We start from the raw sequence: 12,747 nt of genomic DNA, 5'->3' as shown, positions 1-12,747 counted from the left end.
CAACATGACCAATTCATAGTGCCACGGTGTGTGCATTCAAAACCAATAAACATAAAACATGAGATAAACTGTGAAATAAAGAGAGGTGTGTTTTGAAGCCACCTGGTGGCATTGCAAAAATGGCTGTGGTTGCTATACTGCAATAGTTTGGAGTCCTTGGAGTTACTACTGTAAATGAGAAAGTGTTAGATTAATTTGGATTTTAAGAATAATGACTAAAGGATTTCACCCCAAATACAGTATAAATGTTAGAATTATCATGTAGTGTCAAACCACTAACAGAGGGGGCGGTACTAAACATTCAAGGGTGAAGGGGAAGGCGGAAACTGTTTAGAAAAGCCAACTAAAGGTGGGAGGAGTCAAGTTCAGGAAGTATAAAATCGTATGTTTGTGTTTTTGGCACCAGAGCTCTCCATGAATAAACATACAAAAAATCCTTCTTCGTGGTTATGGACCTTGAATCATTGATGATTAAAACCAGAGCCTTACAACCTCTGGTAATGATTCAAGCTTAGGTTGAATTAGAGATAGAAATTCACATGACAGAAAGTAAACAAAAACAATGTACTGAAAGGATTTATTTTAGTTTTCAAGTTGATGTCTCCGCATGGTATGTAATTATGATATTTCACAAATTCCTAAAACCACTAAAATCATCTCTCTCTCACAGATGCATGCGCACACACAGGTAGTTTCAAGTTTTTGGTTATTTGATATATAATGTTTCCTATATTGTTCAATACATTGATCCAATCACATTTTCTGCTGTGTGTTCTTGAGATGTTAAGTGCAGTAAGAATAATAATGATTACAAATAAAAGTGTCTTCTGAGCTTGGTTAAATGAGAACAAATTACATTTGATTTGAAATTTGGACAGACTGATCTTATTAAGAATGCAATATTAGTACGATGCATGCATTTGGAAATGAGCATATATTTCCCATGGTCTTAGAAATTCCAGACAAGAATGCAACATTATATGCCAGTGTTTCTTTTATGCACCAAATACCACATACCTGCAGACTTCAGAAATTATAAGGATTCATGCACGAGGAGGCAGACACAGACCCTCCTTTATCTTGTGACCAAAGCTGGTTGGTACATTGAACCTATTGACCCACACTCTGAAGGTTAAGTGAACGGTAAACCAGACACTGCCACTACCACTGCATTCAAGCAAAGCGGACATAACTCACCAGCTATTAGATGACAGAGGGTCTGGTATCATGCAGTTACCTGCCTGTGAAAACCCCATTTGTCTCAAAGCCATTTATCACAAAGCAGTTGACCTTCTCTAGACCAGAAATGGGTCATATAGGGGCGGCCATCTTTGAATGGGCATCTGTTGATTTACCTTGAAGATCTGGAATACAATGTTATTTGTAGAGATACATTAACACATGTTGCTCTCTTTTGTAGATGTTAACACTTTACGTATGCCCACATGCACATAAACAGGCACACATGCTGCAACGTTACACACACACACACACACATTTATTTCCGCAACAGCATTCCCACAAAAGTGAACTGTAAATGTCAAAAGGGCTATCTTCGGAAATGTCAACATCCGTTTGCTTACAGCAACTATTCAACTCCCCATGCCCCATACCCTCACCCACTGGGCATTAACTGTGTAAATGAGAGTTAATTACCTTTTGATGTATAATAAACACTTTTGAAGTGACTTAAATGCAAACCATCTGGCACCATGGCAGTCGAGCTCTAGATTGCAATCCACGTTCACCGATTGGAATTATGAGAGGCTTTCTTTGGACCACTCTTTAGACCTAATCCTAATTTAAGATCTGTGCGTGCAAGACTTTTGCGTACATCATGCATTTATACCAGTAGGATACTGTTTGTTACTTGAGCGTATCTCATATGGGTCTCAAGTGAGCATTAGGCCCATATGAGCAGGAGTACTTGATTTAGGATTGCAGAGCTACTGGCAAATTACCAAAATTACCGGAATCTTCTGTAATTTTGGTAATTAACAGAAAATCTATGGCAATCTATGGTTACTTTGGTAATTTATACTTGAATGACGTTGAAAGAGTATATATTCATATATAGTATTTATTTTCTATATAATTATCCATGAGTTTCTAGTCGATAGACCATATGGTTCAAGAGAAAATAGCCTAATTAATGAAAAAAGCCTTTAATATCAACAATGGCATTATTTTCAATTAACTCTCAACTATTGACTTTTTTCATATTTGCCACCAGTTTGACTCCAAAACATTGACAGCAAATATCTATTGACATAGTAAAATAAATCAGAGTGTGTAAAAAATATATATAAAGGATATTTCATACTGAAACCCTCATAAGTTGATGGTTTATATTTAGGATAATGTTTAACAGCTTTGTCATTCTATTTTATATTTTTTAATAATCTTATTGAATTATTTCATGTGATAAGGCCACACAGAGAGAAAGCAAAATTCTGGTAGTTTACTGGTAAACTTTGAAAGTTTCCAGTAATATACCCTCCCTTTGCAATCTTAACTTCATTAAAGTTGCCCCCAAAACAGCATAAGCTCCTAGTGTGTTACATCTAGTTTTTGTGCAGATTCCAGGCACACACATATTTTTTCTGAAGAATGCCATGGCTCATTGGAGTTGATACAGTAGCTCTCTATCAAAAAGGAAAAAAAGGAAATCGTTCAGTATGCATGGTGAATAAATGATTTAACATTATCATTTGCAGTTTATCTCATTTTCCCTATGCTATCAAAACCGATAACTGAATTTGACAGAAGAAAGTACAAAACTAGTTTTGCAAAAATGCACATTATTATCTTCAGTCAAAAAGTCATAATACTAAGTCACATGTCATAGCCTTTTCACAGCATGTTATGTAAAATGTATGTTTTGCTGTGCTGTCAAATAAAGGTCACATCTGATCAGGAACTGTCTGTTTCCTGGTTCTCCTCAGGTCATGGTTACAATAACAGTTGTGGCTAATAGGCAGAGGCTTGGTGTGTAGTAGTAGGCCTATATCAGGGGTGTCAAATTCATTCCATGGAGGGCCTAGTGTCTGCAGGTTTTTGTTTTTTCCTTTCAATTAAGTCCTAGACAAGCTGTTGTGGGGAGTTCCTTACTAATTAGTGACCTTCATTCCTGAATCAAGTACAAGGGAGGAGCGAAAACCTGCACACACTCGGCCCTCCGTGGAATGAGTTTGACACCCGTGGCCTATATGAAGCAATCTGTAACATTTCTAAGTACGAACATGTATGTGGAACTCTGGGATCCAAGCCCAATTTTCCCCAATTCCCCTTGCCCAACATGTTAAAACAATTATAATCTATATGTAACATAAGCTGTGATATATTTACTTGTTCAGAATACATGGGCCCCACCAAAGAGTTAGCAAAAATGCTTTCAACTTTCAGAGTTTCTGACAAAGGCTCTGATGAAGGCCTTGAGACCAATATGTAAAGCTTAATAAAGAGCAGTGATACTAGCAAGAGCAGTGTGCGGGTTTCTTTTTTTTCTCACGTTATTCAACTGTTACAATGCACTTGCAACAAAGATAGCTCAGATGTGCGAGTGCCTTTTGAATGTTTAACTTTCAGAGTTTCAAAACATGCAATAAACAAAACCTGAATACACATTTCATGGCTCTGTATTGATTTGTTTCTCTGAAAAAAGCAAACTATTTCTTTAAACTATTTCCTATTTCCTCTCTTAGTTTAGTCAATGCTGTTCAAGGGAGTAGTTTTAAATAGAGACAAGATATTCAAGTTACATAAAAGTGCAATAATACTCATTTAGATATGCAAAGCGAAAATAAATTGTAACAGATATCCATTGGGTCATATTTGCGTGGAACAAATAATCTAAAGAGAGAAAAAAGAGAGTGAAGAGAGATGGGAGCGAGAGAAGATAGAAAGAGAGAGATGAGAGGGAGAAAGCATGCTAGTACCTCAGACAGACTGAACAAATACATGACTGACTCCAGTCATTACTTGTTTCCTGCCACCGGGCGTTGGTCTGCCCCTGCCTGTAAAACACTCAGCATGACCATCTAATCTCATTTTAACCCATCAACTTCCCCCCTCCCCTTTAAAGAAATGCTGTGATACATATACAGTAGTTTCCTTTTCTCAGCTTTTTGTCTTCACTGATAGGTCGCTTACAGACTATCTATGAGTGTTTTTGGGATGTTATAATCCTAATGTTACATCAAAACCTAATCAGAACTGTTAGTTAATGTCCTGGGAATGTTATTGGTTTGCTGTATATAGGGTTGAACATTGGATTTACAACGCATTAAAACAACAAAACGTAAAAGGCGCCCGGGTCTCCATGTTCGAGGCTCAAACTACACTGAACAAAAATATAAACACAACATGCAACAATTTCAAAGATTGTACAGAGTTAGTTCATAGAAGGAAATCAGTCAATTTAAATAAATAAATTAGGCACTAATCTATGGATTTCACATGACTGGGAATACAGATATGCATCTGTTGGTCACAGATACGTTAAAGAAAAGTAGGGGATGGATCAGAAAACCAGTCAGTATCTGGTGTGACCACCATTTGCCTCATGCAGCGCAACACATCTCCTTGGCATAGAGTTGATCAGGCTGTTGATTGTGGCCTGTGGAATGTTGCCCCACTCCTCTTCAATGGCTGTGCGAAATTGCTGGATATCGGCGGGAACTGGAACACGCTGTCGTACACGTAGATCCAGAGCATCCTAAACATGTTCAATGGGTGACATGTCTGGTGAGTGTGCAGTCTATGGAAGAACTGGGACATTTTCAGCTTCCAGGAATTGTGTATAGATCCTTGCGACATGGGGCCGTGCATTATCATGCTGTAACATGAGGTGATGGCGGCGGATGAATGGCGACAATGGGCCTCAGGATCTCGTCACGGTATCTCTGTGTATTCAAATTGCCATCGATAAAATGCAATTGTGTTTGTTGTCCGTAGCTTATGCCTGCCCATACCATAACCCCACCGCCACCATGGGGCACTCTGTTCACAACATTGACACCAGATCGCCCACACATACTCTGCCATCTGCCCGGTACAGTTGAAACCGAGATTCATCCGTGAAGACCACACTTCTCCAGCGTGCCAGTGGCCATCGAAGCTGAGCATTTGCCCACTGAAGTCGGTTACGACGCTGAACTGCAGTCAGGTCAAAACCCAGGTGAAGATGACGAGCATGCAGTTGAGCATTTCTGACAGACGGTTTCTGACAGTTTGTGCAAACCCACAGTTTCATCAGCTGTCTGGGTGGCTGGTCTCAGACAATCCCGCTGGTGAAGAAGCCGGATGTAGAGGTCCTGGGCTGCGGTTGAGGCCGGTTGGACATACTGCCAAATTCTCTAAAACAACGTTGGAGGTGGCTTATGGTAGAGAAATGAACATTCAACTATCTGGCAACAGCTCAGGTGGACATTTCTGCAGTCAGCATGCCAATTGCACTCTCCTTCAAAACTTGAGACATCTGTGGCATTGCGTTATGTGACAAAACTGCACATTTTAGAGTGGCCTTTTATGTCCCCAACACAAGGTGCACCTGTGTAATGATCATGCTGTTTAATCAGCTTCTTGATATGCCACACCTGTCAGGTGGATGGATTATCTTGACAAAGGAGAAATGCTCACTAACAGGGATGTGTGGCCAAAAAATTGATAGAAATAAGCTTTCTGTGTGTATGGAACATTTCTGGGATCTTTTATTTCAGCTCATGAAACACGGGACCAACCCTTTACATGTTGCGTTTATATGTTTGTTCAGTGTAATAACATCTATAAGGGTGGAAGTAGTGCATGAACTCTTTTTAATCAAGATTTTCCCCCCACAAAGATTGAGTTTAGCCTGCTGAGGAGGCCTTGGTCACTTGGTCCGCTGCCATTTGGCTCAATTCCCCTCACCAGAAGCAGTAGTTCGGCCACATTTCTGTCTACGAATTCCAGTGAGTAGGAAGCTGGGTAGCCTGCATCTGTAAGTGGTGGCTCAGGGACTAGGGAGAACACTAATGAGGGCTGGTGCCGGCTGTGGTTTCGTTTGGGGGAAGCATTTGGAGGCTGAACCCACCCGCCGCGTCACGTCAACATTCAAAATGTTGAATTTCTTTAAAAAAAATTATGAGCAGTTGTAGGTCTCCCTTGTCAATGCTTGGGGAGAATAATGGGGCTAAACTTTTCAAGAATGACCTTGTAATATAAACCAAACACAATCAACTATGTAGTTATGCGGTGTACTGTGTGGTGAATGACCACTGTTTCATTCAGTGTGTGTCGTGTGCCATCAGTTCCTATCTCTGCTTGATTTATCATATTGTTTCCAAACCAACAACATCTTTTCTGGAAACAGATGTTTGGCAGTGCCACGTGGTCCATGCAATTTCACGTCTCTGACTTCTTTTCATAGCCTTTCAGTGACTCACTCGTCCTTGGCGGCCTTGCCAACATGGCAGTTTGACTGACTGACTCCATTTTGGAGTGCTATCAGGAAATATATGTTCATCATGGATGTGATAGCACAAGTGTGCTTTATGTGTGAGAACATTAATGCCACAATCATTAATTTGTTTTTCAGCAAAATTGCAGCCACTTTTTTGCCATAAAGCTTAGGGATGGGGCTGGAGAAATGTAACCACAGCTGTAAATATCATAGTGGGGCTTTAAGCAGCATTTCTGCAGTACCAGACCCAGTGGAAATTCATGATGTAAGACAAGTGGGTAAGCCAGACAACTTTGATAAACATTTGAGTTTCTAGGTCATTAATAATGATGAATATAGAATTTAAATCAAGCTCTATTCAACTTAATCTTTGTGAACTATGAAATATATAGTAATGTCAGAGCTTTTTGTCTGATTTGCTAATATTAGCCGACTTGCTCATTGATTCTACTATGTGAAAGAATGACTATAGCCTACATTATTTGTAACACCATTAGAAAGTTCATTCTCTAACTAAAAAGTAGCAAGAGATTTTGAAAGTTAATATTTCTTAGAAATGTCTGCCATTTGAAGGTCAAAGTACTGATATACACTAAGTCTACAAAACATTAAGAACACCTGCTCTTTCCATGACAGACTGACCAAGTGAATCCAGTTGAAAGCAATGATCCCTTATTGATGTCACTTGTTAAATCTACTTCAAATCAGTGTAGATGGGGAGGAGACAGGATTGTGTGCCATTCAGAGAGGGAATGTGCAAGACAAAAATATTTAAGTGCCTTTGAACAGGGTATGGTAGTAGGTTCCAGGCACACCGGTTGTGTCAAGAACTGCAACGCTGCTGGGTTTTTCTTTCTCAACAGTTTCCTGTGTGTATCAAGAATGGTCCACCACCCAAAGGACATCCAGCCAACTTGACACAACTGTGGGAAGCATTGTAGTCAACATGGGCCAGCATCCCTGTGGAACGCTTTCGACAACTTGTAGAGTCCATGCCCAGACAAATTGAGGCAGTTCTGAGGGCAAAAGCCGGGGGGGGAGGTGTTCCTAATGTTTGGTATACTCAGTGTAGATACATGGCCATTGTTGCACTCAGCATTTACAAGCATGACCGTGGTCTTTAGTATAGGCCAGGGGGTTCCCAAACCCAAAATTGACACTAGACCCTAGTTAATGCTGTGTGTTTCATATATATTCAATGTTAGGTCCAGCAGGCTGTCCCAACACATAATAAACACATCTAATAGTGTAAAAGGTCTCTTAGTTGACACTACATGGTTGTATTTGTAATTTTGTTTGATAAGATTACAGACTTTCTCAGGGGACACCATTTCAATTTCACCCCAAGTTTGGGAACCACTGGACTATAGGCACTATACTTTATTACCTTCTTTCAAAGTATACTTTTCTATTCAGTAACTCAGGGTTTTGTTTATTAGAGTACACAATAGGAAAAATGTTTTAACAAGTCTTGGTAGTGCCTCCCTATTTCAGTCAGTTTTTTTTCCATTTGGTGTCTAATGAACACGACCCAGTAGTAAATCAACTAGACTGTCAACGGTTTCAAATAGTTTCACAAAGCTCTTAGTCTAATACCTTTGAGTTACCTTTGTTGGCTTACATTTTTGACAGATTAGTGTTACACTATCTACTGTACTAAAAAGACAACCAGTAGCTTCAGAGAAGCAGAAAGCACTATACACTTCCACATTGGCAAGATTTTAGCTGAAATTGTTGCAATTCAAAACATTTTCAAAACTTTCACCACAAAGAAAGATGAATTCCAAACCAGGATTAAAGTGTATAAAATGGAGGGAGCTTTTATTTTCATTTAAATTATGGTATGCTAGGATTATCTGTTCAATATACACATTGGTAGAAAGAAAAAGGTTGTTAGTAGAAAGTCATATGCAATTTATAAACATTGGACAGCATACAAACAAGATTGAACTCTATACAAATGTAGCGCTATAAAAATGGCTCTGATTAAGAAAATGTAATACCTGGGTAAGAAAATATACCACAGAGTTAAAACAGAAAGATCAATATCAGCGTTGATGCCTTTGATAAAAATGTGTAACTGGAGATGAAGAATCATCGAGATCAAGTGAACAACATGGTCGTGTTCATTAGGGCATGCAACAGAAAACATTTTGCAATGGAAAACTTCTTATTGGACAAGTCCATATATTCCCTCCCTGTGTCTGTTTTCTTCTGTTTGGTACCTAATGAACATGACCCTTTATGTGCATTAGGGAAGCAAGAGCTCAATGAATTACCTTTGTCAAATGATCTATAAAATTCCTCAGTATTTCTCATTGAGGCTCAAATGACCCTTGTCAAAACACCATCCATTATAGAACTGTGACTTAAAATTGGATGCAAGCTTTGCTTTGTATTATAAAATAACGAATATGACATATGCGCAACATACATGCATGAATGTGACAGATTTCTAAGGAGGCCAATTCATTAAAGTTGAGAATGTTTTATTCAAGGATGCCATGGGGGGTGAGGTATTAGTACATTTTCACCCATTTAAGCAGAATAATGTGCGTGAAGTCACCAGAGAACAATCCCTTGGTGACTAGAAAGAGGTTCATCAACAGCTGTTGGATAATTGTGTAGACAGCTGGATTATTGGATTTCAACCACAATAACTCCACCCATACTCTCTTCATTAAAACAAAGGCACTGGACTGAGCATCCCATTATTGTCAAAGTCAATTCCAGTTGTATAGCTTGTGGGTATAGAAAGTAATCATTTTGTAGCTATCCCCATACGTAAAAGGCTTTTGAATGAGTGCTAAATTCAAAATAGTTCAATAGCGACAGGCCTTTTGTTAACACATAGGGATATTGATCTCAACCCCTAATCCAATATTTATTTGGAGCAGTCTGCATTCACTGTAATGGTAAAATATCCCCAAAACACAAAATACACATGGTGAAAGACAAATGAATGCTCAAACATCCCCTGAAAACACATGGTAAAACAAAGATGTCAATAGAAACGAGAATAAACTATAAAGTGGCCAATTTCCAGGTTTGAAATAGTGGACAGACTATGGAATGATTTTGAACAAGGTCATTATGACCCATAAAATACAGCAAAAGTCCAGCAGAACCTTGTTGACTTTTTCTCAAACATAGGGAAGATCTCAATTGCATAGGGGAGGGACCTCTGGCTTTCTCATCCAATGGGGTTTGAGAAGGAGACGAGGGTAGAGGACGCAAGGAGTATGCAATTGAAATATTCCCATAGTTCACATGAAACGCTACTAAAGAGATGACATGAAAGAGTTCAATGGAGCACCAATAGAATTAATGAAAATGTTCAGACAGTCCAATTCTCCTAATTGAACTAGATAAGAGCTTTTCTTCCTTTTAGATCAAAGTGTGATTGACGAGAATCAAATGTGTGGTCTATTTTAAATACAAATATGCGTAAAAAATTCTCCAAAAAAGCTTATTTACATATATTTTTTAAGTGTGTCCCAGTAGCCTTTTCTTCAGTTCATGTATCTGTGTGTGTGTTCAGGGGACAACAAACAGTATAAGGTCTCACACTGTCGTCTCACCCTGTTTATTGCTCGCCAGTCTCGTATAAAATCTCCTCCACGAATTCAGCGTCTTACTCGACCAAATCCAGAAGCCAGAGGTGATGCCCACAATCAACGTCATCAGGTACTTGATCATGAAGATGGTAAAGTCTGGCGACATCTGCGGGTGATGGTGCCCGGGGCATGGCACTGCATAGTTTTTACACGTCCGACTCACCCAACTCTTCTCCCACTGTTCCCTGAACGCCTGCTCATAAAAGTAGCACGCAATGACGATGGTGGCAGGCACCGTATAGAGTACGCTGAAGATGCCGATGCGCACCATGAGCTTCTCCAGTTTCTCCGTCTTGGTGCCGTCGTGCTTCATGATGGTCCGAATGCGGAACAGTGACACAAAGCCGGCCAGAAGGAACGAGGTGCCCAGTGAGAGGTAGAGGAAGAGCGGTGCCAGAACGAAGCCTCGGAGAGCGTCCACGCTGTTAATGCCCACGTAGCACACGCCGCTCAGAACATCGCCATCCACCTGCCCCACCGCCAGGATGGTGATGGTCTTGATGGCAGGGACCGCCCATGCCACCAGGTGGAAGTACTGCGAGTTGGCTTCGATGGCCTCGTGACCCCACTTCATCCCGGCTGACAAGAACCACGTCAAGGCTAGGATGACCCACCAGATGGAGCTGGCCATGCTGAAAAAGTAAAGCATCATGAACAAAATGGTGCAGCCCTCCTTTTTGGTGCCTTGGACGACCGTTTTGACGTCGCTGTCAAAGCGGTCATTGCATACCACCTTGTCCCCCAACAAGAAGCCAGCGATGTAGGCTATTGACACCATAGTGTAGCAGCCTGATAGGAAAATGATGGGTCGCTCTGGGTAGCTGAACCTCTGCATGTCCACCAAGTAGGTCAGAACTGTGAACAGAGTGGATGCACAGCATAACACAGACCATATTCCAATCCATATCTTGGCGAATTTCAACTCCTCCTCATTGAAGTACATAATTCCATGGGGTTTTGAGGGCTCACAAGGTGCACCACAATACTCCTCCCCAAGAAAACGGTAGTTCAAATAGGGGGGTACTTTCAATGCAACTGGGCATCTAAACTGTCCCTTTACAGTCCTATGCTGCCCATAAGGTGATTCTGTTACATCCGATGTAGGATTAATAGGAGCGCTTCTATCAGACACGTTTTGCCCGACGCACAACTCACCCGCTCCGTGAACAGGGAAAGATTCACAGGCAAGGCTGTCAGGCCACTGGAAGCCGAATTTATTCATCAGCGCCTCGCAGCCCTGCCTCGCTCTCTCGCAGAGCGAGCGGCACGGAGGCAGTGCTTGTTCCAGCACAGTACAAACGGGGGCATACATGGAGCAGAGGAAAAACTTCAGGTCAGGAGAGCATTGAACTTTCACAAGCGGATAAAACTGGTGCACTTCAAGCCCCGCGTCCTCTTGATTGGTGTGCCCTAATAAATTTGGCATGATAGTCTCGTTATAGGCAATATCCGTACAGAGAGGAATGGAAATAGGTTGGCAAAAGCCATGTTCAGGAACAGACATTCCACGGTCGCCATACTGACCATCTGCTTGTCGTAAAAGTGCAAAAATAATCAGAACCAGCAACTGGGAAAACATACTACAAACTTTGTCGTTCCCCATTCCAAATGAATTCCAACACGCCACTTTCCGTCCGCGCGTAAACACGCAGACTCGAGACCACTGGATTCTTTCCTCGGATAAAACAAAAGCATAAACGACTGTACTGTTTTCTATGATAGGCTACATACGTTACTTTATATCTTTGCCGAGGTGGTCACTTCCACAATTTACCTCGGCTACTCACAATATATTTTAAATACGCCTGTTGTCAGTGTGTAGCCATTATCTGTCTCCAACTGTCTGTGTGATGGTTGCGGTCGGGTTTCTAGTCTCCCACTATTCACGGAGGGAGGAGCCTTGAAACAGATCGTAGGTTACTTTTTAGGGATCATCTCAATCTTCCAAGATTGTTAATATTTGGTCCTCTATTCTAGTCTATTCTTTATCCTACTAAACCATGAATTTTAAAATATCATGCAGTCTTCCTATTTTTGACTGAAAGTTGCTACATGTGTAATAAAAACTGTATCCAATGTGTGTATGTTGCAGTAGAGGTGCTGGGTAAAATCACCGGGGAACCAGTTCGTTTATATGCCTTGACACCGTGATATATAGGCCTAAGGCCAAGACAATAAGAGACAGAGTGGCAGAATAAATTAACCCACAATTTTTTCATCACAAAACCGGAGAGCAACAACAACAAAACATATTGCATATAACAAACAGTTACATGACCTACACAATTCACGAAGAAAACAGGCACTTCCTCCACTATTCCAGCACCATTTCAACATAATCTAATCACCTATACTTAGTCTAAAACAGTGACAAAAGATACCAAAAACGATTTAGTCCAATTAAGTAAGCTAAATATGATGTGGCTGTCCATGATACTGATTTATGAGTGTGTGTGTGTCTGTGTGTTCATGCAAGTAGAAAAAACATGTTGACTCACCCTACTTGTGGAGAGACACCAATGCCATCCTCCTCTCTCATGTTGCCTAAATGGTCTATGACTCTGTCATACATCTTTTAGTTTTTGTTGTCCTAGGCTACCTGACTAAAAGGCTTGCTCGCTAGCCTAACTTCCTTTCATGATGCACCAGGCCAGCTAGTTAACATTCCTTTCACGATGCACCAGGCCA

General features: G+C 40.7%; 1 protein-coding gene across 1 annotated transcript; it reads right to left on the bottom strand.

The window, feature by feature from the left end:
* Positions 1-8,236: 8,236 nt before the first annotated feature.
* Positions 8,237-11,912, bottom strand: LOC121585441 (frizzled-1-like). The gene has a single exon (XM_045222357.1). It carries the CDS (start codon positions 11,660-11,662, stop codon positions 10,007-10,009), a length of 1,656 nt encoding a protein of 551 aa, XP_045078292.1. The 5' UTR covers positions 11,663-11,912; the 3' UTR covers positions 8,237-10,006.
* Positions 11,913-12,747: the final 835 nt, after the last annotated feature.

The sequence above is a fragment of the Coregonus clupeaformis genome, chromosome 8, assembly GCF_020615455.1.
Source record: "Coregonus clupeaformis isolate EN_2021a chromosome 8, ASM2061545v1, whole genome shotgun sequence".
Taxonomy (NCBI): domain Eukaryota; kingdom Metazoa; phylum Chordata; class Actinopteri; order Salmoniformes; family Salmonidae; genus Coregonus; species Coregonus clupeaformis.
Note: the sequence above shows the minus strand (reverse complement) of the source record. Positions and strands in the feature narration are given on the sequence as shown.

Bases quoted from the DNA above. Each gene is read 5' to 3' on its own strand.
- LOC121585441 (XM_045222357.1), bottom strand. From the start codon at position 11,662: ATGGGGAACGACAAAGTTTGTAGTATGTTTTCCCAGTTGCTGGTTCTG.